The sequence below is a fragment of the Zingiber officinale genome, chromosome 9A (genome assembly GCF_018446385.1).
Source record: "Zingiber officinale cultivar Zhangliang chromosome 9A, Zo_v1.1, whole genome shotgun sequence".
Lineage (NCBI taxonomy): Eukaryota > Viridiplantae > Streptophyta > Magnoliopsida > Zingiberales > Zingiberaceae > Zingiber > Zingiber officinale.
Genome location: NC_056002.1, coordinates 136,185,145 through 136,210,966, shown reverse-complemented (window position 1 = coordinate 136,210,966; position 25,822 = coordinate 136,185,145). Strand labels below are relative to the sequence as shown.

Here is a 25,822-nt window from a genome sequence, read left to right as displayed (position 1 = left end):
CGGAGATTTGTCAGTTGAGTCCGGAGGATATCGCGCCTTGCTAATTTCGCTTCTGAGGTGCCTTCGTGGAGCTCCAGGAATTTTTCCCAGAGGTCTTTGGCGGAGTCGTAGCTTCCAATCTGACTTACCTCTTAGGGCGGCAGGACGCTGAGCAGATGGAATTCTGCCTTTTCGTTAGCCACGAAATCGGCTTGCTCCTTCTTTGTCCATTGGAATTCTTTCTTATCTTTTGGGACTGAAAAACCATATTTCATAGTTAATAAAATATCAAAATCCGTTTTGAAGAATATCTCCATTCGGCGCTTCCATGTCGCGAAGTCTCCGTCGAATTTCGAGGGATGAATACTTGTTCCGGACATCATATTGATCTTTTTTTTACTTCAGACGACGATTAGTCCTTCTGAGGTGGTCTGGCACTGATACCATTTGTTGGTGCAGCGGGACCGGCAAGAGGGGAGGGGTGAATTGCCTGCAAATAAAACAAAACTCTCCTCGTTCTTTCAACTCAAGAATAACAACAATAATAAAATAAAACAGAAATAAAAGTAAAGCAGAGAAGAGAAAACTTAGGGTTTTACTTGGTTACAATCTAGATGATTGTTAATCCATGACAGTTGAAAAAGTGCACTACGAATCTCCTTCACTGTAGGCGGAGAAGCCTTTTTACACACTAAGAAAGCTCACAAGTTGTTAGGAATTGATTACCGATTTGATTTCTTAATTTCTAGCTCTAGGAGCTTTTATATAGCTCCTGGAAACTCAATCTCGAGTCTTGAGGGCGCCTCCAAAGGGGTTGAGGGCGCCTCCAGCCGAGGCAATGGATAAAACTTTATCCAAAGTCGAAACGGTCAAGTAGACCGGGTCGAAGGCGCCTTCAATGTTGAGGGCGCCCTCAATGCTGTTGAGGGTGTCTTCAACCTGCATGGTATAAATGACTTCCAGCTTATTTTTTCCTTCTTCTTCTGAAGCTCTGATCGCTTGGGTGATTTCGACCAATCGAAATAGGGCTCACCCGAACCCAATTTTCGGTCTTCTCCTCGAGCAGGTTTCTGTCCTGGCTTCTCATCCCTCGAACGTCGTGCATGTTCTTCTCATCCATTGGAGTACTCTTCCACAGCTCTTTCGTCCTTCGGACGCATCGAGCCCGTTGGCTCCCTTCCCGTGTCATACTTCTCGCTAGCTGTGTCTTCCGTTCGACTTCCTGCGCTCCTAAGTTTCTGCACACTTAGACACGGGGATTAAAACAAACCAGGACCTAACCTAACTTAGTTGATCACATCAAAATAACCACGGGGTTCAAAAGTTCTTAGGAGCTTAGGGTTGAAGTGCTGCTGCATTTTCAAGCTTACAAAAGGCTTCTACATCAACAAGAGACAAAGGAAGAAGATGTTTTTCACTTGTAATCTTGCACTTACTTCTTGGATTGAATTCTTGTTGAGAGTGTTGTACGAGGTTTCTCCACTTCCAGAGTGTTTCCAGAAGGAGTTCTTTCATAGTCGATGTATGAGAGAGGGTCGGATCCTTAGATTAGTCATCTAATTTGAGGTGGATACCAAGTAAATCCTTTGTGTTAGCATTGAGAGGTTTGCTTTGAGTGTTTTCTACTGCAACATCATCATTGAAGCAAGTGAGCGAGCTATTCACCCCCCTCTAGCTCCAAAGTGTTCCAACATTAAGCCCCTCAGTCGGGGGAGCTAAGACTTTGGAGTCGGTCGTGCTGATCGGCAACCTTAGTACTGACTGGCCGAAGACTCGGAGAGCATAAGATTTTTGGAGAAACCATAGTTACCTGTCCTAGTAGTGAGCCCGCTTGAGAATGTCCAAAGAGTTGTATCGGATATCCCAATCCATCGTCTTGTTTCAAGCAATTTGACTAGGAATCAATCAAATTGAGCTTTCTTGGCTTTGACCTCCATCTCTGCGAGAATATTAACCTCCATTTCTTAGCTTATGTGGAGGCTTTCTATATTCCCCATATTGTATGTTTTCCCCTCGAGTCTAATTAAAAGAAGCTTAAGCCCGACTGACTAGATAATAGCGTGACTTAGTCTACCACCAACTCAACTCCTAGGGTTGACGTGTGCAGGAAACCTTACTGTTGTATAGTCGTGCACCTCAAAAATACTTGAGTTAGGCATCATAAATGTTGGCGATATGCATGATGGCGTATCTGAATGATGATTGACCTATCAAATCCATTATAAATGTTTGACTTATGTGAAGACGAAATGTGTCACCATCATGCCAAGGTTTATCATTTCAAAGAGACTATTGGGATTCTATCAATTTGGCTGTCTAATCAAATGACTATGATGATTAGCTTGTCTTTTTTTATTTTCGGATCAGACGGTTGGGATTTGAAGACTCAGGGTTTATTAGGGCTAACAAGGAGAAAATGTGAACACATTCTTCACCCTTATCTCCAAGTTTTAGCGACAACCTCTCTAGTGAATTTTCAAACTTTCCTACTATAAGTTGTTGGTGCGGGAAGCATCCGACGATCGAACCTAAGTTTTGATAATGGCAAAGGATTCAAAGTTAAGGTGCTTTGTTATCTGACAGCTTTTGCTGAGTGTTTCAGGAAAGTCCTAATTGCGGTTAGGCAAGGTAAAACCCTAAGGGGTGGTAACCCTAGGTCATAGGGGTGGTAACCCTATGCGGAAAGTCTTGGCAGGTCGATGGCTTCAGGCAAAAGTCCTAGGGGGTGGTAACCCTAGGTGGAAAGTCCTGGTGTCGCGAACCAGGTGAAAGTCTGAACTGGCCGGTGAAGCGGATGTTCAGCAGAAAGTCCGGAAGCATCGAGTGCCGAGCAAAAGTCCAGTCGATCTGGAGGATCGTACTGGCGACAGGTAAATCTCCTGAGTGGAGTAGGTGAGGACGCGTTCCCCGTAGAGGGAACAGTAGGCGTCGGGTCGACCTAGGGTTTCCGGTAGGAAACCTGAAGTCAGACTCGGACAGTCAAGAGACTGTTAAATATTTCAATAGTTATATCATTGTTTTGTGCTAACTTTGTGCTGCAGGGTATTTTTGGGATTAACATATCTTGCAGGGACCAAAGTACAAAAAAGACCTCGGATGAACAGTGCCGAGGCGCCTCCATGGAGCTTGGAGGCGCCTCGGGTGCAAGCCAGGAAAAGGCCAGCGCAGCAGACTGGAGGCTCCTTGAATGGAGTTCAAGGCGCCTTGGACCGGAGGTTGAAGGCGCCTTGGATAGGCTGAAGGTGCCTTGAACCAGATAGAGTTCGACCAGGTCAGTGCTGATTCACGCGGGTGACTCGGCTCGTTCAAGGCGCCTTGGTGAACAGTATAAGGCGCCTTGAACCCCCTTTATAAGGGATCTCGACCAGCAGCTTCAAAGATCTTCTTCTAAGTGATTCAAGTGCTACGTGCTGCTCCAAACGACGTTCCGAAGTGCTGCTACTTGTGCCCGACGACCAGGAGCTCCGAATCTTCATTTCTTTGTCGTTGGTATAATTATTTACTGTTGTTTATTGTACTTCAACTTGTAATCTTTATCGAGCTTATAGTTGTTGCCCACCGGAAGCGATCAAGGATCGCGGGCCTTCGAGTAGGAGTCGCCTTAGGCTCCGAACGAAGTAAACGACCGTGTCTCTGTGTTTGTGTTTATTTACATTTTCCGCTGCGTATTTTACTCCGATAGTTTTCCGAAAAACGAAATAGCCGCGAGCGCTATTCACCCCCCCCTCTAGCGCGTCTTGATCCAACATAAGTTTCTATCTTTCTTGCATCGCCCTCTTTGTTCTTCTCACTTCATCTCTCTTGCACCCTACCGCTTCACCCCTTCTTCGCTTTATCCTTTAAACTTCCTCCCCATGGCTATTGACATCTCTACTCTGTAGTACACCTCTGTGTGGTCGAATATCAATGGAGGAGAACTAGACATTAAGTTAACCTTCGAGATCCCTACCAACAACTAGATAATAATCTTAAACACCCTTGATTGACCACACCTTTCTCTTGTAGGGTATGTCACTTTCTTTAAGGATCAACTATTAGTTGACATCGGATTTCCCATCCCGAGCTTCTTCTCAGAGATCTCTCAATATTTTCACATTCCTCTCAAATAATTAGTCCCCAACTCCTTTCGATTGTCTGTGGAGTAGTCATTATCTTTCGTTTATACCGAATCCCCCTCATGCCTCATGTTTTCTGTTACCTCTTTTATCCAAAGAAGATGGATGAGTCTTCTTTTTCCAAGGCCGAAAGCGGTTTAGATTTATAGATGAGATGTCTTCCTCCCATAAAGGGTGGAAATCTCACTATGTATTTATTATGTAAGGAACTAGATGCGCTAAACACGCAAACGCACAACGGAAAACACTAGTTCCTCCAAAAAATCCATGCGAAAGGAAAAGAAAAATATACTAAGTTTACATAAGAATATGAGAGATTATACCTTTGTAACGTGCTCATGAACTCCCGACAGCTCAGATCACAGCACGATCTCATGTTCGTACCTCTACGGTATCCACACGAACAAGCGTTCGTTTGTCTCACAAACTCACAAATGGAGATAGCCAGATAGGTTGTGCTAGCAACCTAGAGAATGAATTTCGGCCAAGAGAGAAAAGAGCAAAGAGAATCAAGATAGGTTGACCTTTCATGGTTACCTCCACTTATATGAACACATAGAAGATGACAGTTAATTTTAACTAGATTTTGATCGTGATCCGACGTATAAATTATGAAAGGAATCAAGAAAAAATTAAAGGTTCTGTTCATTCAATGCTGTGCTGTGTCTTCGTCAAATGCCGCATTAGGATTCATTGGATTTTAAGATTTCGGGTCTAGAATTATTCTAAGATTCTGAATTCAGAATTTTAGGGAGTTTGAACCTGCTATGCTATGCTCTGCTCCGCTTCCAATGCCATTGCCATTGCCATTGCCATTGCCATGCTCATGCACTGGATACGAACTTCACCGATACGTCCGCCCATTCACACAACTGGTTTTTCACTACAGTCTACAGATTGCGATTAAAGTAAATGCCAATTCGGCGAGACGAACAGCAGCGGCAGAATTCAATTGCCTCGTCTTACGTTACGTACTATGATGCACAATTAGATCAGGCCCCTTTGCCTACCTACACTCGTTCGCCGTCGTGCTCCAGTCCGATTTCCCGCATGCCGATCTCCAAGTCTGCCGCAGCGACGAGGAGATCGACCGCCTGCAGCGGCTCGAGGATGGAAAGTAGCTCTCGCAGCGTCCGCAGGCGAAGCTCGTCGGCCCGGCCTATGACGCGCCCTAGCGCCGCCACCTTCTCCTCCATCTCCGCGTCCGACAGCGGGAACGGCTCCGCCACGCCCTCCTGCACCGACGCCATCTCCGCCCCGATCTCCACCTCCTCCCGCACCGTCCGCCGCTGGAGCTCGTCGATGCGGGCGAGCTGCGCGGCGCTGAGGTCGCCCAGGTCTCCCGAGTGCACGCCCATCAGGATGTCCGCCAGCTGCGACTCGAACCGCAGGCTCGACTCGGAGTAGAGGAGGTGGATCAGCGAGTTGGGGCGCCACCCGGCCACCCAGTGGGCTGCGCGCTCCAGCGCGGTGGCCCACGGGGCCGCGAAGGCCAGCACCGGGTCGGCGCGGGCCACGGCCGACCGAGCCACGAAGAAAGATTCGTACTGGAGAACGGCCCGGTCGATGAGGGCGCGGTCGGCCGACGCCCTTCCGAGGCGGAGCTCGCGGCGGAGTCGGCGGAGCTGGCGGGGCCACACTGCCGTGAAGATGGACTCATTCGAGTTCATGGATGGAATCCGAGTTTATTACGGCAACAAACATCGACATTCAATTTTATTTATACTCTCGAATCACATCACAGAGAGACAGAGAAACAGAGAGACTGAGGAAGGGATCCACTTGTCTGCACATCCTTAGCTTAACTTGTATAATCTACTATACTATATTTGGACTGCGAGCAGAGCCATTGGGTGGGAGAGGGCAGTTTGGAGTGTTGCCAAGTGCCTATGCATTTTGAGAGCGTGGCGCTGCCTTTTTCCTTGCACTCGGAGAGACAAACAGCTGTAGATTGACTCCGTTGTCTCATCCCTCACGCTGTCTCTACCTTCCCTGTTTAATGAGTTTGGGTTGGCTGTAGATTGATTCAAGAAGTTTTTTGATTGATTGTTTTAAAGATTTTTTTTTATTTGATCGATACCTCTAAATGTGAAAGATAGAAGCCAGTGCTTCATAGATATTATTGATTGATGGCCAAGCGTTCCGCATCATTTCCCTATCGCTTAGAAGAGTTCTTATTCAAAATCAATACAAAGTCCCTCTGATCCTTGATCACAGCAGAAAATAGTCAAGCTGTAGCAGAAATGAGAAGAATAAATGAGAGTAAGGATGCCAAGTCTTTTTGCTTACTGCACTTCTTTTGTAGTTTTTTCGTGTAACGACATCTTTTATGTCTTAATTCTCTGGTTGCAACGGTTGCTATTATTCCTTACTAAAGTTCTGTTCTGTTAGAATTCCACAATGGCCTCGTGATCCCGTTTACTATACGGCAAAAGGTTATTTGTTCGCCCCAGTTATTCTATCAGTTTATCCTTACGTCAACACGAAAGAGATAAATCATGGATGACTACTAATTATTAATACAGATGACAGAATATGAGAAAAGATATACACGGGCCAAATTTTAATCCCAAAATCTTATATAACACCGTCTCAGACTAATGATCCCATTTCCTAATAAGTAATAACACATGATCGGTAATTAATCTTATGCCATTATTGGTTGTTATTATTATGACTGATGTTCTACCACACCTTCATCAATTGTGATACCATAGACCGTTTGACTTTTAGTTAATTTCCCAAGCGCACCTTCAAACTCCGACACCCGATATCTTTTAACTTCGACTCCAATTCTCAATGTCGTCCTATCTAATTCTTGAGCACCCTCATAGCCAATTTCCAAGCATTCATATCTCCGAGCATTGTCTAATTAGAGATGAATAAACCTTTTTTTTTTTTTCTTCTAGCCTTTCCCTAAAATTCTTATTTAATATGTACTCTTTCACGTATTTCATCTACCAAAATAATATCATTTACAAACAACATATATATCTTTCTAGTCCTTTCCTAAATCACGGATGACTCCTTAATTAGTTTAATATATGTTATGTTAATACCTCTATTTTTTAGAATTTTTCATATAATTTTTCTTGGAAGTCTATCATAAACTTTTTCTAAGTCAATGAATATCATATGTAGATCTTATTTTTACTCCCGATATTTTTCAATTAATTGTCTAAAAAGATATATAACTTCTATTGTCAACCTTCCAGACATGAACCTAAATTTATTTTCTGTCACCATAGTCTCCTTAATCATTTTTTATTACTTTTTTCCAAAATTTCATGGTATGACTCATTAGTTTAATACCATATAGTTTGTTTGTACGTCTCCCTTATTCTTATATAAGGGAACTAGAGTACTTACCATCTATTAATTAGAAATTTTTTCATTTTCAATATCATGTTAAATAATTTTATAAGTCATGAAATACCCTGTTACCCTAGGTACTTCTATAGCTCTATCAGAATATCATCTAGTCCAATGACTTTTCTTTTGTGCATTCCATTTAAAGTTTGTTCTACTCCTAAAATTTGAATTTTATGATAAAAATTTAAATTTCTATACTCATTTAACCTACTTAAATTACCTAAGTTAAGTTGGTCACCTAAATTTTCATTAAAAAATTGATAAAAATAATTCTTCCACCGCACTTTTATTTCTCTATCGTTAACTAGTATCTTATTATATTCATTTTAAATCTATTTTATCTAGATAAAATCTCCTATCTTCCTTTTTCTCACTTTTGATATTCTATAAATGTCTCTTCCCCTTCTTTTGTATCCAATTTTTGATATAATCATTTAAAAAATTTATTCTTTGCTTCATTCATTCGCTATTTTCTTAGTCTCTTTCTTGATTATTGTATATTTTTTAATTTTTCTCTCTTTTTTACAAATATATAATTTCTTATAAGATATTAGTTTTTCCTTCACTTTTTCTTGTACTTTCTCCGTCCACCATCAAGATTTCTTAGTGGTGCTTATCCCTTTGACTCACCGAGTACACTTTTAGCTTTATTTTTAACTTTAATATCATCTTTGTTGGTGCAACATCCCTCAGGTCAAGGTTGACCTGGTTGACCAAGCTTGAGTCTTGGTTTGGGTTTCGATGTTTGACAATGCAAGGTTGATTGAAGAAGAGTCAAGTAGGTCAAGGATGACCGGATACTTGACTGGGAAGTCCTAACTGGGATGTTAGGCAGGAGGAAAGACCTGGTGAGTGAAGCCAGGCAGAAGAAAGCCCTGGTGAGTGAAGCTAGGCAGAAGAGAAATCCTAGTGAGTGAAGTTAGGTGAAAGACCTGGTGAGTGAAGCCAGGCAGAAGAGAAGTCCTAGTGAGTGAAGCTAGGCAGATTGGAAGTCCTGGTGAGTGAAGCCAGGCACAGGGAAAATCCAGATGGATCAAGAATGATCGGATATCTGGTGTTTGGAAGTCCAAGTAGGTCAAAGGATTGACTGGATACTTGGCATGAAGAAAAAAGTCCAAGTGGGTCAAAGGGATTGACCGGACACTTGGTGGGGAGACCTGGCAGGTCAAGGGAGTGACCAGATGCTAGGCATAATGAACCAACAGATCAAGGTTAACCGAATGTTGGTTTGAGAGGCTTGGGACTTGGTTTTGGGCAAAAATCAAGAGCTGGATCGATCAATCGATCGATCCAGGCTTTTCTCCAGCGAACAGAAAGTCTCTGGATCGATCAGTGGATCGATCCAGGCCTTTCCCAGCGAACAGAGAGCCTCTGGATCGATCAGTGGATCGATCCAGAGGTCCCAATCGATCAGCCGATCGATTGGGACGCTGCTGGTTCGCGTGATAAGCGCTGGATCGATCCGTGGATCGATCCAAGCGCTTTCCCAGAGCACAGAGGCGCTCTGGATCGATCCGTGGATCGATCCAAAGTCTCCCCGATCGATTGGGAGCTTTCGAATTGATCGGGATCCGACCGTTGCATCGTATTTGAGCTGCAGGCGTACAATGGCTGCGGTAGACCTTCACCGATTTATCTCAGAGCTCACACGCTTCTTGACCAGCAACTCCACAACTCTCTCTAAGCTCTCAACGCCAGTTCTTGAAGGATCTTGGAGACACGTCCAAGTCAAGAGGCGAAGGAAGAAAGCTAGGGTTAGGGTTTCTGCACACATTGTAAGCTTGTAAGCTTGTATTTCATTACCTTTCCCTTTCTTCTTGTATTAAGAGTCTTGTAGGACTTCTCCGCCTTTGGTAGTTACCATAAATGAGAGTTTTATTAGTGGAGGGTGCGTGAGTAGGTGTGGATCCTTGGATTAGTCACCTCTTATGAGGTGGATACCAAATAAACCAACCGTGTTATCGTTGTATGCTTTTGTTTCTGTATTTTCCGCTGCACATCTTCGAAGAAACAAGCAACGTCAACCACGAAGCGAACGACGAGCTATTCACCCCCCCCTAGCTACTTTTCGGTCCCAACAATCTTATCTCATATCATATTAGAGTTACCATATATTTCACTTAATATTTATATTTCTAACTTCTCCTTAAATATATTTTACTTTCCATTCTTTAACTTCTACCACATAATTTCAGGAGTTGTATATATTTTCTTTTTATTGATATTATGCTTGAGGCATATATCAATACTACTAATTTATGTTGGGTAGTTAAGTTTTCTCCAGAGATAACCTTATAATCTTTATAAATCTTTTTATCCTTCTTCCTAACATAAGAAAGTCAATTTATGATTTATTATTTTCACTTTTGAACGTTACTAAGTGTTTCTTTTTTTTCTTAAAAAAATGTATTATCTAATATAAGGTCATATGCTATCGCAAAATCTAATATCATTTTCCCTTATTCATTTTTCGTTCCAAATTCATAACCTCCATGTATCCGCTCATATTCCTTATTTTTTATTCCGACGTACTCATTTAGATCACCTCATATTAAAATCAATACTTCATCTAAGTTGTCCCAAAATCTTGATTTGGTAACTTTATCTAATCCTACTTGTAGTGCATATAAAAAACTATCTATATCATAATATAAAACCTGAGTTCTCTATCATCTTTACTTTCGCGCCTACCCATGTTGTTTCTTGTACACACAAAATACTAATTCTTCTTCTAATCATCGTATCTACTACCTTCATTGATTTATCAGTGAGAGTTCCTATATTTCATGTTCCAAATTTTAGACTATTTGTTTTCCTATCATATGTATTCTTATCCAACTTATGGTATGACAACTCTTGCATATTTAACACTACACCTAAATTCTCATGGAGATGTAGCGGTCCTTACCGATACGTTACAAGCAGGCATTGCAATGTGAACTCTTACATATTTAGCACTATACCCCAATTCTGGAGATATAACAGTCCTTGTCGAGACATTACAATCAGATCCTGCAACACGTTCCTTCCGAGAAACAATCTCACATTAGCACAATAATTTAATAGATTCATTAATTGAACATTTGTCATAATTTTAACATTAGCTGACAACCTATTTTTTTATAATCCAATTATCCAGTTTTTACAATCCAATTAATTCTGAAAGTGATCGGCCTGATCCCATAAAAATTTTCTACCAACCATCAAAATAAATCGGAAAACATGGATGACTCTTGGCGGACAACCCAACATCATAAGTAATTTAAATTCTTTGAATGTAATGTATCTTGGATGAGATTCAAATCCTAACTCATTATCTAAGAATTCTGTCTCATCATTTATCATCGCATCATACCCCGAGGCTAGATATTTTAAAATTAATATTTGTATGATACAATCCTCCTCCACGGCATCACTTATATCATAGAGTCTAAACCAGAAAAAACTCCAAAATTTATATCTATTTGTTTTGTCATGTACTTGAATGAACCACTAGCTCAAAAAAAATAAAAATAAATTGAACCCTGTCATTGGCCTCATATTTTTTGTTCAACTATATGCCCATTCTTGAAGTGAACGGGACAAAAGTTCACCGAACTCCCATCACACAAAAACTTTATGGTTCTGAGTTCTCTGTCTCCTCTCCTCTCCTCTCCTAGTTTGTGGACGAAAATTCGACAAATCAATTAAACTAGTAAAACAACCCCAGCTTACTAATTGTAAATAAATTTAATATCCAACTTCATAAAACTTTATTTCTATTTATTTAATACAAAAAATTAATTTAAATAATTTGTTAAATTAACACATATGTGTTTAAGTTATTCATCAACTACCTTCATTAATAAAAATTTTATTAACATACTAAATTTATATCATAAGTTCAATAACTAACAAATAAATTTAAATAAAAACTATTCAACCAATTAAATAAACTTAAATGAATCAAGCTAAACTAACTTTAAACCAGGTCAAGCTTATAAAAAAAAAATTCAGATTTAATTTAATTTAGCTCGATTATATGCCTTGCATTATATACAAATATTCTAGACTTATTGATGTATTGCACTTATGTTTGGTGGAACATGAAGCGCATATTAAAAAATGACTCTTTACTATGATAAATAATAATAAAGTTTAATTTATAAATAACATATATATTAAATATATAAATAAGCTAGAAATAAATAGATTACATCAATAAAAAGTTAATAATATTTAAAATAATTATATAAATACTATTCGTCGGACTCTTTCTTTCTCAATCGATAACATTGATAGCTCATTTAGTATATCATGTAACACTGAGACCAATACGATGGCCACAGACAATAACAAGATGACAAATAGTAACCACTATGTAATTAGGTCGCAGTTTGCACAAGTGACTGAGATAACATGCGATAACCCTGTGCTACGCAATTAGATCATGCGAGCAAAGGTCAACTGCTAGCCCGCGCCGAGTGAGATAGGCACTGCGAAAATCGACGTAATTAGATCGCACAAATGATCCTTGTTGCACGATTAAGTTACAATTAATGTCACGTGTTGCAAGATGAAAAAGATGGTCAAAGAAGAAAATTATGATTACCACTTGTTCTGTGGATCCATGCCTTGGTAGAAAGAACGCCGGAGAAGAAATCACGTGCAAATAGGGCTGTAAATGAACCAAGCGTTCGTGAACAAGCTTGGTGTTCGGCTTGGTAAGAGCTTGTTTATATTCGTTCAATATACATAAGATTAATTAAACAAACAAGCTTGAACAGCTCGTTAAGCTAAACAAACAAGCTTGAACACATATGTGTTCAGCTCGTTAACGTTCGTGAACAATGTTCGTGAACAACGTTCGTGAACAATGTTCACGAACCATATTTATTAATAAAACTCTTTCAATATGATAAATAAATAATAAAATAAAATAAATAAATTTAAATTATGAATCTTAATAACTAATCAAACAATTAAAAGTTTCAAACAATCAAACAAGCTTGAATCGAGAGCTTGATAACATCTAAACGAACTAAGATCAAACAAGCTCAAGCCAAGCTCGAACCAAGCCCAAGCCAAGCTCCAGCCAAGTTTGAATTGAGAGCTTGATAACATCTAAACGAACCAAACTCAAGTCAAGCTTCAAACAAGCTCAAGCTCATAAAAAATAAACCAAGCCAAGCTTGAATACTCATTTCAAAAGCTTGGTTCATTTTAAGCTCGGCTCGGCTCAATTATCTTATCAAACAAGCTTGAACATCCCAAAGCTCGACTCGACTCGTTTACAGCCCTACGTGCAAAGAAGAACAACACCGGAAAAGAAATTATGTACAAAGAAGAGTCATGTGTCGATACATTTCTCGGAGTCATGAGAATAAGTTTAAAGACCATTTAAGGTCGATGATTAAATTTGTTAGTATAAATAAAAAAAATGAGTTCTTCACTAAGTTGGGCCCGACTCCTGAGGCGGTTGTCTATCTAGTCTCATGGAAGTTAGCGTCGATTGCATGAGACAGAACAGAGCGCACGCTGCAAACAAAAACGCATCATCGATCGTCTCCAACAAGGGGATCATAAGAAACAGTTTATCATGCAAATATATCTGTGAATTACAACTGATAATTAATAGAGTGTTTAATTATTTTGCACACAAACATATTTATATAATTACTTGTAGGATCATCTTCTTGTTTGAGGCAGTGATTGTATATATTATTAATGGCAGAGAGGGCAGAGCATCAAGCCATTCTCGTTGCACTCGTCGCACCTCTCCACGGTCTTGCCGTCGTCCCCCACCACCTTGCGGCTGCCGTTGCACTCCAGGCAGGGCAGGAATCGAGCGCCGCCGCACCCCTCGCACTCCCTCCGCCCCCCACTACTACCTCCCTTCTGATCATCAGTTTTGCCAGCGGCTGATCTCCTGGCCACCCATCGCATCATTTCCCTCAGCTTCCCCGTCTCGCTCAGCTCCACCACCTTTTCCACGCCGCCTACGTACCGCCCCCTCACGAAGAGCCTTGGCACCGCCGCCTCCTCCTCCTCCCCTACCAGCTCCCTCACCTCCCGCAGGAATTCCCCGTGCAACGACACGTCCCGTTCGTCCACCGTAACACCCGCATCCAGCGCATGTCCCTCCACCACCCGCCGCGCTGTCTCGCAGTCCTCGAACGTCCGCCGCACGCCCCGCAGCGTCGTCGTGTACAGCACCACGCCCTCATGGTTGCCCGGCGGCCGCCGCTCGGGGTACCCCTCCAGCGGGTCGCGCCGCCACCATGGGATTACCTTGCCGGCAGTACTCTGCCGCTCTCGCTCCTCCCGGTCGCGGACCAGGAAGCTGTTCTCCCTGACGGAGCGAAAGCCGGAGAGCTCGGGCGGCCGGGAACGCGGAGGCGACGACGACGGCCGCGGAAGCAGAGGAGGAGGCGGCGGCTTCTTCACCTGGCCTCCGACCTCTGAGTTGTTGGTATCAGCAGCTGGTTTAATCTTCGACTCCGGCGGTGGAACGAGCTCTTCGGATTTGGCTTTGGGATCAATTTGATTGGTCGGAAGAGGAGAAGTGAGCGTGGGCTTGAGTTCCTCGAGTGCTTTGCTGACCTCGGACCAGGATTTGGGAGCGGACTCGTAGGATTCGAGCTTCTCGAGCAGAGGGAGCACCACGGGCAAGGCCGTGGCCTTCGTCAGCTCTTTTTCGTCGGCACACTCTTCTTCGTCGTCCAGCTGGGACTTGGTTATGAGCCATGGCTCCTGGATCTTGTTGATGTCGAAGACGGCGAAGCTGGTGGGCGGTGGCCGGTAGACGCCGGCGGCCACACTAACCTCAACTCTCTTGGAGCTGGCGCAGCCCATATCCGATCGATCTTCTCTGTTCTCTCTCTGCTCTCTCGCCTCGAAGGGGAAATGGAAAGAGAGATAGATATGATTGTTGTGGTGGTGGGAATTAAGAGGTGAGGAAGGATTAATAATGGTGGAATTGGGGAGCTGGCGACGATCATCTTCTTGTGGTTGCTGTTCACTCCCCACGAACTTCATTTGTGGATGTGTGTTGCGTGAGAGATTCAATTGATGGGACTTGTCGAACTCTATGGATCTACGTGGTCTCCCTCTATGGATATATGTGGTCTTCCTTTGCTGGACGTCACAGCGTACGTCACAGCGTAAATAAAATTAAAAGAAGGTCCATTTTCAGTATCTCAAAAAACCAATCTGAGCATGAATTTAACAACTCCCTCGTAATTTATATCACAATATACACTATCCTTAGGCATCCACATAGGAATAGAGCATGAATTTAACAACTCCCGGAACATCAATCAAGAATTGACATTACAATCTATCTCAATATAATGAACTAAGAAGTGAATGAATTTAACAACTCCCTCGTAATTTATATCACAATATACACTATCCTTAGGCATCCACATAGGAATAGAGCATGAATTTAACAACTCCCTCGTAATTTATATCACAATATACACTATCCTTAGGCATCCACATAGGGATAGACGAACTTGCACCATTCACTTCTTAGTTCATTATACTGAAATTGATTGTAATGTCAATTCTTGATTGATGTTCCAAACTTATTCATTAATAGAAGTTTAAAACTCAATGCAAAATAACTTATTATGCAGATTGTGTTGTTAAGACATAAAAGATGACATAGCAGGAGGCCTTTGTGTATCATCTTTTGGACATGGATGTCCTTGGTGAATATGTAAGACCCAAAATGAACTACTCCAAGAAGAATGTTGAACTACAAGGCATGCAATTTTTTGTTTTCTTTTTATTTCTTCCATATGAAGGAATTAAAAACTAAAGAGAGAAAAAGTTAATGCATGGATGGTACCTGCAACACTCGACCTATAGCAGAAACAACCTCAGCATTTTCCCCTTTGGAAAACGACACAGAGATTATTGCCTACAAAAGGTCAAGTTTTACTCACGGCAAGAAAGTTCATATGATTATGGAGATCCAGAACAAATTGAAAAATCATGAGTGAAGCAAATTATAAATGAGGATTGAACGCTTACCTGGTCTTCCACTGCCAGTCCATCAGCAAGTAGAGAAGCTTCCAACCAAAGCTGTAGACAGATCTTGAAAGCTGCCGGAGTAGTTGCTAAAAATAAATATATTGTCGAAATAAAACATAATATGAGGCACTCATGTGACAATTTTTACAAAAGGGGATAAGCTCTTTTGATTTTTTATACTATTTTTTTATCCGCCTATTTCATCTTACTATTTTATTAAAAATCTCTCTCCTTTACTAACTAACTTTGGTGAAGCTTAAAATGAATTTACGTTAATATCTTTTTTTTTATTCACACTAAAAATAATTCCAAGATTTTTTAGTAATTCCACAAATGAAACAATCAGTGATCTAGAGTTCGAGATTCAGCTACGGCATATTATTATGAATTTTTCTCATAATTAATTTTCTCTTGTTACTTTATATGAAAATATATAGTTCTCTTTAATCTCACATCTTAAAATTGACAACACTATGATTAAAAAATCTTCTATAAATATTTTAGGTCGACAATATTAAAAAAATATACTTTTCTTAGTTTTTTTATTAAGATAAGTATAATATTAAATTAAATTAATTTTTTTCATAGTGAAACCGTAGGTGACACTCGAAAATCCAAACAATTCGGATTTTCAAAGACCCAAATAATTCAGATTTTCAAAGGTCAGGTACTTTATCCTAATGACTCTACTTTAGTATTTTAATACTAAAATACTTTAATTAATATAATTTCATTATAAATGGTCAATATGATTTTAATGTATTGTATTACACACGCTACCCGTGTGGACAATCACGATATTAATTATAAACGTTACATAACATTGTAGTTTATTTGTTGTTGGAAGAAAAAGAAACTGTTTGTTGTTCGATTTACCTTGTTTAGGCATGGGATCGACGTCCATGGCGCACGCCAAGAACAGCCACCACCTTGATCAACCAATCAACCATATATAGTACTTGTCTTCCTCCTCCTCCTCTCTCAGCTACCGTCCAATAAATAAATAGAGAAACTGTCGATCTTCCTCTACGTTATTTAGGCGTAACTTTCTCTTCTTCCTTCCTTCCTTCCTGTTTGTTGCTCTCCTCTGCTCTGCGTGAGGAAGAGGAATTAATTATTTACAGGCGGTTTAATTAATTGCAGGCATGGGAACCAAAATGGGTTGGTCTAGAGAGAACGCGGCGAATGCATACTTGGATACTCTCAAGCTGGTAAGATAATTAATTGCGATTCATTTGTGTTTAATTTAATTTAATTTAATTTAATTTGTCCAGAGAAGTCGGGAAATGGGGAAGAAGAGTAAGAGCCTGGAATCGCAGAAATCAGTGGAGCCGGAAGGCAACGAGTTCATCTCGGCGCTGGCGGCCGGCATGGGCGCGAAGCTGATCGTGGAGGTTTCGCCGGAGCCGTCGCAGTCGACGGTGGCGCTGGCGGCGGCGGCGCGGCAGACGGGGGGGCGGCTGATCTGCATCCTGCCGGAGGAAGCGGCGGGGACGTCGGCGAAGGAGGTGATCGAGGAGTCGGGGCTGGAGGACCGGGTGGAGTACAAGGTGGGCGACCCCTACCAGCTGCTGCCGGAGTACGAGAACATCGACTTCTCCCTCGTCGACTGTAAGGCCGACTCCTACACCGACCTGCTCAAGCTGCTGGACGTCAACCCCCAGCGGGCGGTGGTGGTGGCCAACCGGCTGGAGGACGGCAAGGAGGGGCTGCGCGGCGACGTCCGCGGCCTCAGCTCGCACAAGGGCCACGTCATCCGCTCCCTCAAGCGCCCCATCGGCGAGGGCATGGAGGTCACCGTGATAGGCAAGATCGACGATTCCGGCACCGGCAGTAGCAAGCAGCAGAGGAAGGTGCCGGCGAAGCACCAGAGGCGCAAGAGCAAGTGGGTGAGGGAGATCGACGAGCACGGAGAGGAGCACATCTACAGACTGCCCATGTCCCTTTGATTAACAATTAATGAACCATCCATCCATCCATCCATCATCATCATCATCTAATTAACTAATTCGAGACTTAGCACATAATACGCTAATTAGTAGAATAAATAAGAACCACGTGGCTACCACTAGAAGAATGAAGGTCGGATTATTGTAATTCAATGCTATTACAAAACCCTAAAAAAAAAATACATATAGACCGAATTTTTATATTTTATATATACAGAATGGAGTTGTACACTGTTAATTATTGATTGAATCATTTTATCAGCTTAAGTTAGTGATGATAATTTCATTCAAATCGGATGGATAATTTAATATTTAATTTAAATAGAGAAGGATATGGAGAAAATTTTATATCTGATTATAATAAATGGATATTTGCATATGGGTATTTCAGATATGAGTATGGAGACGAATATGGTAAAATCATATCCATACCTTACCCAATATCCAATATATATATATATTTTATATGCTAAGTGACGTTTCGTACATAATCGTGAGTGACATTCAATGTGGGTGATCTGATGTGGTCAAAATCTAATTTTTTTTAATATCCCTCTCTCATCTGCATCCAATAATTTTTCTCTCTTTCTTCTTAAATTAAAATATATTTTTATCTTCTGTCTCCTATTACATGCAACAATTATTATGATTATGATGTTACAACGTTGTAGCAGCAGATACTATAGTAGCTGCTACAACTTGTAGCAGTTACTATGCGGTAGCTGTTACAATTGTACAGTAGCTGCTACATCTTGTAGCAGTCACCATACAGTAACTGCTACAACTATAATTATATAGTAACTGCTACAACTTATAGCAGTTGTTGTACAGTGGTTGCTATAATTGTGCAGTAGCTGCTACAACTTATAGCAGTTACTATACAGTAACTGCTACAACTGTGCAGTGGTTGCTACAACTATGCATTAGCTCTATAACTATGCAGTAGTTACTACAACTTGTAGCAATTACTATACAGTAGCTACTACAACTATGCAATAGCTGCTACAATTGTGCAGTAGTTGATACAACGGTGTAGTAGCCGCTACAACTGTACAATAGCTGTTACAACGGTACAGTAGTTGCTACAACATAGTATCTACACAATAACTGGTACACATTGTTGCAATTACAACATAATAGCTGCTACAATGCAGTAACTATAATTGTGCAGTAGTTGCTACAACTTATAGTGGTTGCTACAACTATGTATTAGTACTATAACTATACAATAGTTGCTACAACTTGTAGCAGTTACTATACAGTAGCTGCTACAATTGTGCAGTAGTTGATACAACTGTACAGTAGCTGCTACAACAGTTTAGTAGTCGCTACAACTGTGCAGTAACTGCTACAACGGTGCAGTAGTTGCTACAACATAGTATCTACACAATAACTGGTACACATTGTTGCAATTACAACATAATAGCTGCTACAATGCAGTAACTATAATTGTGCAGTAGTTGCTACAACTTATAGCAGTTATTATACAGTAACTACTACAACTGTGCAGTGGTTGCTACAACTATGCATTAGCACTATAACTATGCAGTAGTTGCTACAACTTGTAGCAGTTACTATACAGTAACTGCTACAATTGTGCAGTAGTTGATACAACTGTACAGTAGCTGCTACAACAGTATAGTAGTCGCTACAACTGTACACTAACTGCTACAACGGTGCAGTAGTTGCTACAACATAGTATCTACACAATAACTGGTACACATTGTTGCAATTACAACATAATAGTTGCTACAATGCAGTAGTTATACAATAACTATTACACATTGTAGTAACTACTATATAGTAGCTGCTACAACGTACAGCAGTTATTGTGTAGTATCTGATACAACGTTATAGCAGCTACAACACTTTTTAAAATCAACACTACAATTATTATTGCATACAATCATATGAGAAAAAAACTTTGTTTCTCTTAATTTAAGAGAAAAGAGAAAAAAATTATTGCATGCAAATGAGAGAAGAATTAAAAAATAAATAAATTTTGGTCACGTCAGATAGCTCATGTTGAATTTCGCTCACGGTCGTGCACGAAGCGTCTCTTAGCATATCAATTTTATATATTCTCTTTATTTGGTCATCAACACGTATCTCATCTTCTTTTCCATAGGAAATGTTCACTCAGTCGAAGGAGCACAAGACAAATAAGAGCTGACAAGTACATTGAAACAATTTTTTTAAAAAAATGAGAGTAATAAGATAATGGATAGGTTATGTATACCCGAAACTCCGATGGGTATGAAAGTTAAATACCCAATAAATATGGGGATAGGTATGAGTATAGATATAATAAATAAAGATGGGTACGAAGGATATAAGATCCTATCCAAATCATACCTGATCCTGTCCGAACCAAGAGTCAGCGGACGCTGGGCACGTGGCGCTCTCTGCTGGATCTTCGAGTGCTCCGGCGAACCTGCAACAAACCGGGCCGGGAGGGGTTCCCGGCGACGGTCCTCCGACGCTCAAGTCAGGTAGGCTATGGAGAAAGTGGCTGCCAAATCTATATCATGCGTACCTTTGGCGAAGTAATAGCCTCTTTATATAGGACGGAGAAAGAATTGATGCACGCCCATCGAGATGCGTACGTGTCAGCAACCCATACCACGGTATGCACTTGTCAGAGAGCTTACCTGATCCCATACTGCTACAGTGAGAGAATGTTCTTTGATGGGACGGCAGGACCCCCGTTGTCAGGCTAGTCGTATGGCATAGCCATACGACTTGACGGCTGTCAGAAAATGTTCCCATCTTTTACCCACCACCTGTCTGGGGAGCCCGGCCCACCGGGCGGGCGGTGAAAGTCCGGACGCGGTGAAAGTCGTCCGGACGGCCCTGATTCTTTGCGCCGTCCGGGGGGTGCTTCCTTCCGCTCGGTCATTGTGCACTGCTTCATTTGAGCGTCGGAACCCTGGTCTCTACCAGGGTGTCTTTTTACTATCAGATTTCCCTTTTTTCCAAGTCCGGTCGGCTCGCCCCTTTCGGGTGAGCCACTGGACCCTTTGACCTCCCCTCAGCGTTGACTCCTTGTGGGGTTCCGGCTTTTTACCGCCGGATCACTTGCCTTCCTCTCGAGTCTAGTCGAAGGAGGCAAAGTCCGACTGACTGGACTGCCGATCTGCCGAACAATGATTATTGCATTAGGCCGCTCGGCGCGACATACGGCTGCTCATCCATGCGGCGATATCTGTCCGTTCGGCGATACTTTGTCCATGCCTTGTATTTTCTTGGAATCGACGTCCGTTGTTCTCCCACACCTCCCATCACGTGCTCTGCGCACGGTAAGGGGAGTTCATTAAATGCGGCTAGTAACCGGCTGACACGTGGCGATCGTGCATTTGTCAGAGTATGGCGGTTGCGTCACTTCCGATGGGACAGCCGCCGTTTGAAACGGACGATCAGATGACAACCTCGATATCGACGACCTGGATCGGACGGTGGAGATCGCTTCCGGGCGGCGATATAAAGCCCTTGACTCCGTTTCCGCCGCCTTTCATCTTCTTCATTTCCAGATTCCTGTCGCTCCTCCTTTCGCCGGCGACCTTGTGCTCAGACTTCCCGACGATCACACGGCAATTTCCGATCATCTCCCTCGCTTGTAAGATCCTTTTTCTCGCTCGAGACGCGTTCTTCTTTCTGTTAATCATCCTCGTCAGTCGGTTTTCTTCCTTTGCTTGAACCATCCTCTTCTATCCCGCATTCTGGCCTTTCGATCATGACCAGTACCTCGCAGTCAACCGGCGGTGCTCCGGGTCTTTGGTACTCGAACATGGAAAGTCGGTTCGACGAGGAAGACGCCATGCGCCTTATTCGAGCATATGACCTACCGACCGACCACGAAATAGTGTTAGCCACGCCTTCCGATCGGCCTAACGATCCTCCGTCCGGCACTGTTGTCTTCTTCCGTGATCAATTCCTGGCCGGCCTACGTTTTCCTCCTCACAAGTTTTTCTTAGAAGTTTGCAACTATTTCCGCATTCCGCTCGGCCAAGTAGTTCCCAATTCTATTAGATTGCTGAGCGGAGTGATAGTTTTGTTCAAACTGAACGGCATTCCCTTAAACCCGAAAATCTTCCACTACTTCTACTATCCCAAGCAAGCCGAGTGGGGTACCTTTGTTTTCCAATCTAGGATAGGCTTCGTCCTTTTCGATAATATGCCGAGCTCCAACAAACACTGGAAGGAGCATTTTTTCTATATTCGTTTTCCCGAGCGGCCTACTTTCCGCACTAAGTGGCAGACAGCTATGCCTGCGCAACCGGAACTCGGCAAGTTTAGAGGTGACGCAGACTATCTCCATGCAGCCGAACGGCTAGTAGGTCAGCGCTATCACATTGACAAGATGCTTCTCCCAGGAGTAATGCATATATTCGGCTTGTCTTCTGCACCAGCCGATCTGCCTTGTAGCATGAGTAAGCTTCCCTATCTCCTCCTTTATTTTGTTCTAACTGATTTATTCTCTGCTTCTGCAGCTGAGGTCATGTGGAGAGCCAGAGCTACCGAGAAGCTCAAACTGAAAGCCGCTCAGATTGAGGCGGTGACGAGCAAGGAGGCCGCCGAACGGGGCCTGGCTCCGGCTGACCCGGCCGGCGAAGAAGGTGAGGGGACGCCAACGGTCCCAGAAGCCCCGGACGCCCCTGCCCCTCCTGATGAGGCCACGGGCAATATAGAACATGGAAGTGAAGCTGAAGTGGAGGCCCGTTCGGCCGATGATGCGCCGCTGCGCACTCGGAAACGCCGGCGACCGGAATCCGCACCTGCCTCTACACTTCGGAACAGTTTCCGTCGAGAGTACCCCTACCCCTCAGGATTCTCCGAGGGCCAGCTCGGAAGTTCCGCCGTCCAGCCCTTCGAGGACTCGACGACGTCTCAAGCGTTTAGGCGAGCTACCCTCCTCTTCTGCTGGTGGGCCATCTCAGAGCGGGCCGAGCGGCCAGAATCTACTTAAAACCGTCCTGCGCCTCCCTTCGGAGGCGTACATGGCTGCCGCCGATCGGCCGGTATTTCCCGAGCAGATGATCACCCTGACGGGTCCTCGGAGTCGTATAGCCAAATTGACTCCCGGGCAGCTCGGCGACAGCAACCTTCAATCAGCTACCGGGGTATGGCCCCTTCCCTTCTTTTCTCTCCTATTTGAAGTTTTTAACCTGCTCGTGTTTGCTAGCAGAACTGGGTGGAGCAGATCGCCATTAGCGATCGAGGAGGAGGAATCGAAGAAACAAACCTGTACAGGCGGACGATGTTGGGGCGCTTGAGAAGCTATCAAGGTGCCGAGCTCACTCTGATCAGGTCCACGTTCCGGCTTGAAACAATGATTAAACAACGAGACAAGGAGATCCAGACGGCGACCACTCGGAAGCAACAGGCCATCAATGATATGGACCACATGAAGGTGGAGATCCGGGGGCTGGAGCAACGCATTAAGGACCTGGATGCTCTGCTGGCCACCGAAAAAGAGAGCCGCTCGGCTGATCTCCAAAGATTCGATGGAGACTTGAAGGATCTCCAAGCCGCTAGCGACGCTGCCCATGCCGCGCTCAAGGAATATCAAGAGGGAGAGTCGGCCCGCTCGGAGGAAGTGAGGAAGGCGTTCCTCCGCTCGGAAGGCTTCGGAGAGAAGTTTACCGACAAGATATCCCTCACGTTCGAGGAGGCAATCAAGGCGGCGGTGGGCTACTTGAAGACCAAAGGTCACCTGTCTGCCGAGCTGACCATCCCCCCCGAGGACTTAGCGAGCGTGATGGATGCCATTCCCGACGCTCTTTTTGATTTTGATGTGTGAAGAGCGTTTTTGTAAGCTTTTTTGAATTCCCGCCGTTCGGCCCGGCTTATGTAATGACTTTTTTGACTTGCATATTAGATAATCTTCTGTTCCTCTCTATTTTAGCTTCTATTTTAGCTAGAAATCCTCGTCTCCAAAGGGGTTTTCGCTGGATTTTCGCAAGACCTCCAGCTCAGGCGTTTATAGACGCGGAGCTCGACGGCGCGGTTTTTATAGCCGGTCGGCGCGGCTCTTGATTTTTAACGACGGAGCTCGTCGGCGCGTCCGCTCGGATTATTTAAAAACGCCGGCTCGTCTCTCGATATTTATCGTCGGAGCTCGACGGCGCAGTTTTTATAGCCGGTCGGCGCGGCTCTTGATTTTTAACGACGGAGCTCGTCGGCGCGGCCGCTCGGATTATTTAAAGACGCCGGCCCGCCTCTGGGTATTTAGCGGCGGAGCTCGACGGCGCGGTTTTTATAGCCGGTCGGCGCGGCTCTTGATTTTTAACGACGGAGCTCGTCGGCGCGTCCGCTCGGATTATTTAAAGACGCCGGCTCGTCTCTCGATATTTATCGTCGGAGCTCGACGGCGCGGTTTTTATAGCCGGTCGGCGCGGCTCTTGATTTTTAACGACGGAGCTCGTCGGCGCGTCCGCTCGGATTATTTAAAGACGCCGGCTCGTCTCTCGATATTTATCGTCGGAGCTCGACGGCGCGGTTTTTATAGCCGGTCGGCGCGGCTCTCGATTTTTAACGACGGAGCTCGTCGGCGCGTCCGCTCGGATTATTTATCGTCGGAGCTCGACGGCGCGGTTTTTATAGCCGGTCGGCGCGGCTCTTGATTTTTAACGACGGAGCTCGTCGGCGCGTCCAGTGAGACTGCACACCCGGCCGAACGGCGCGGCCTTCGTCGTCGAGCGCTTGGCTTGTATATAATCATCCCTGAGGTATTCTCGGCTAAAATGTACCTAGCCGAACGGCTCAGGCCTTCGCTCTGGCAATAATCTCCCTCTATCATCCTGATCAGCGCAGGGTTTTGGTTTCCTTCCTGCCACACTAGTATGCAGCCCGGCTGAACAGCTCGGGGTCTTCGAGCTCGAGCTCCCGGTTCGGACATAAACCTCCCGGCCGATCGGCTCGGGGGCCTTCGGGTCACGATGATAATGCCTTATATTCGCTCTTTTGACTTTTCATCTCTGCATTTCAAGTATTTAGTCGAAAAATGAAGTACACAGGGTGATTTACAGTGATACACCTTTCACCCCGACCGATAAGGTTGGAGGTGGTTCGCGCTCCACGGTCTATCTAGCTGCCTACCGTCCTCGTCTTCCAAATAATACGCGCCCGAGCGGAGCTTTTCGATGACTTTGAAGGGACCTGCCCATGGAGCTTCAAGCTTGCCGACATCGCCGACCGGCTTCACTTTCTTCCAGACAAGATCGCCGACCTGGAACGATCTGGGAATGACGCGCCGGTTGTAGTTTTGCCTCATCCGCTGACGGTATGCCATCAGCCGAACGGACGCCTTTGCCCTCTCCTCTTCTACCAAGTCCAGCTCCATGTTTCTTCGTTCGGCATTGCCATCACCATAGCTCTGGATCCGGGCTGACTCAATGCCGACTTCGACCGGAATGACAGCCTCACCGCCATATACCAAATGGAACGGTGTGACTCCTGTCCCTTCTTTTGGCGTCGTTCGGATGGCCCACAAGACGCTCGGCACTTCATCCGGCCAACTTCCTCCCATATGGTCGAGCCGAGCGCGCAAAATACGAAGAAACTTCAGCTTGACCGTTGCTCTGAGGATAGGCCACGGACGTGAAATGTTGCTCAATGCCGTAGCTTTTGCACCAATCCTCTAACATCTTCCCTATGAACTGCCGTCCGTTGTCGGACACTAGTCGGCGAGGGATGCCGAACCGACAAATGATGTGTTGCCAGATGAATTTTTTAACCATTTGTTCAGTGATCTTTGCCAGCGGCTCGGCCTCCACCCACTTGGAGAAATAGTCTACCGCTACTAGTAAAAATTTCCTCTGCCCGGTCGCCATCGGAAATGGACCCACAATATCCATTCCCCATTGATCGAACGGACATGAGATGGTTGATGCCTTCATCTCCTCTGCCGGTCGGTGGGAGAAGTTGTGATACTTCTGGCACGAAAGGCATGTAGATACTGTCCGAGCGGCATCTGTTTGTAAAGTTGGCCAAAAGTATCCGGCCAAGAGAATCTTCTTGGCCAACGAGCGTCCGCCCGGATGACCTCCGCATGATCCTTGATGTACTTCCCGGAGGATGTAAGCTGAGTCCTCCGAGCTTACACATTTCAGCAAAGGGCGCGAGAAAGCTTTCTTGTAAAGTTGATCTCCGATTAGTGTAAACCGACCGGCTCTTCTTCTGAGGAGCCGGGCTGCATATTCATCTGATGGTGTGGTGCCCGAACGGAGGAATTCTATAATAGGTGTCCTCCAGTCATTTGAAAACGCGAGGCCTTGCATCCGGTCGACATGCGCCACCAGCAGCGTTTTCAATGAATGGCGGCCGGCGTTATTGAGCTCGCGAGTTTGGCTAACTCATCGGCCTCCTGGTTCTCCGTTCGGGAATCTT

The 25,822-nt window shown here is 44.0% G+C and overlaps 3 protein-coding genes and 1 long non-coding RNA gene across 4 annotated transcripts; 1 reads left to right on the top strand and 3 right to left on the bottom strand.

Moving 5' to 3' along the window:
* Positions 1–4,926: 4,926 nt before the first annotated feature.
* On the bottom strand, positions 4,927–6,005 carry LOC122021124 (protein ZW2-like). Its single transcript, XM_042579212.1, has one exon. It carries the CDS (start codon positions 5,762–5,764, stop codon positions 5,105–5,107), a length of 660 nt encoding a protein of 219 aa, XP_042435146.1. The 5' UTR covers positions 5,765–6,005; the 3' UTR covers positions 4,927–5,104.
* A 7,023-nt stretch (positions 6,006–13,028) lies between these two features.
* On the bottom strand, positions 13,029–14,538 carry LOC122018646. The gene has a single exon (XM_042576022.1). The coding sequence runs from the start codon at positions 14,481–14,483 to the stop codon at positions 13,170–13,172; it is 1,314 nt and encodes a 437-aa protein (XP_042431956.1). The 5' UTR covers positions 14,484–14,538; the 3' UTR covers positions 13,029–13,169.
* A 705-nt stretch (positions 14,539–15,243) lies between these two features.
* Positions 15,244–16,557, bottom strand: LOC122021333. Its single transcript, XR_006122506.1, has 3 exons — positions 16,362–16,557; positions 15,486–15,556; positions 15,244–15,372 (listed from the first exon to the last, which is right to left on the bottom strand). It is a non-coding gene; the product is annotated as an uncharacterized LOC122021333 (long non-coding RNA).
* An 8-nt stretch (positions 16,558–16,565) lies between these two features.
* Positions 16,566–17,595, top strand: LOC122021332. Its single transcript, XM_042579455.1, has 2 exons — positions 16,566–16,696; positions 16,760–17,595. Exons 1-2 carry the CDS (start codon positions 16,631–16,633, stop codon positions 17,432–17,434), a joined length of 741 nt encoding a protein of 246 aa, XP_042435389.1. The 5' UTR covers positions 16,566–16,630; the 3' UTR covers positions 17,435–17,595.
* Positions 17,596–25,822: the final 8,227 nt, after the last annotated feature.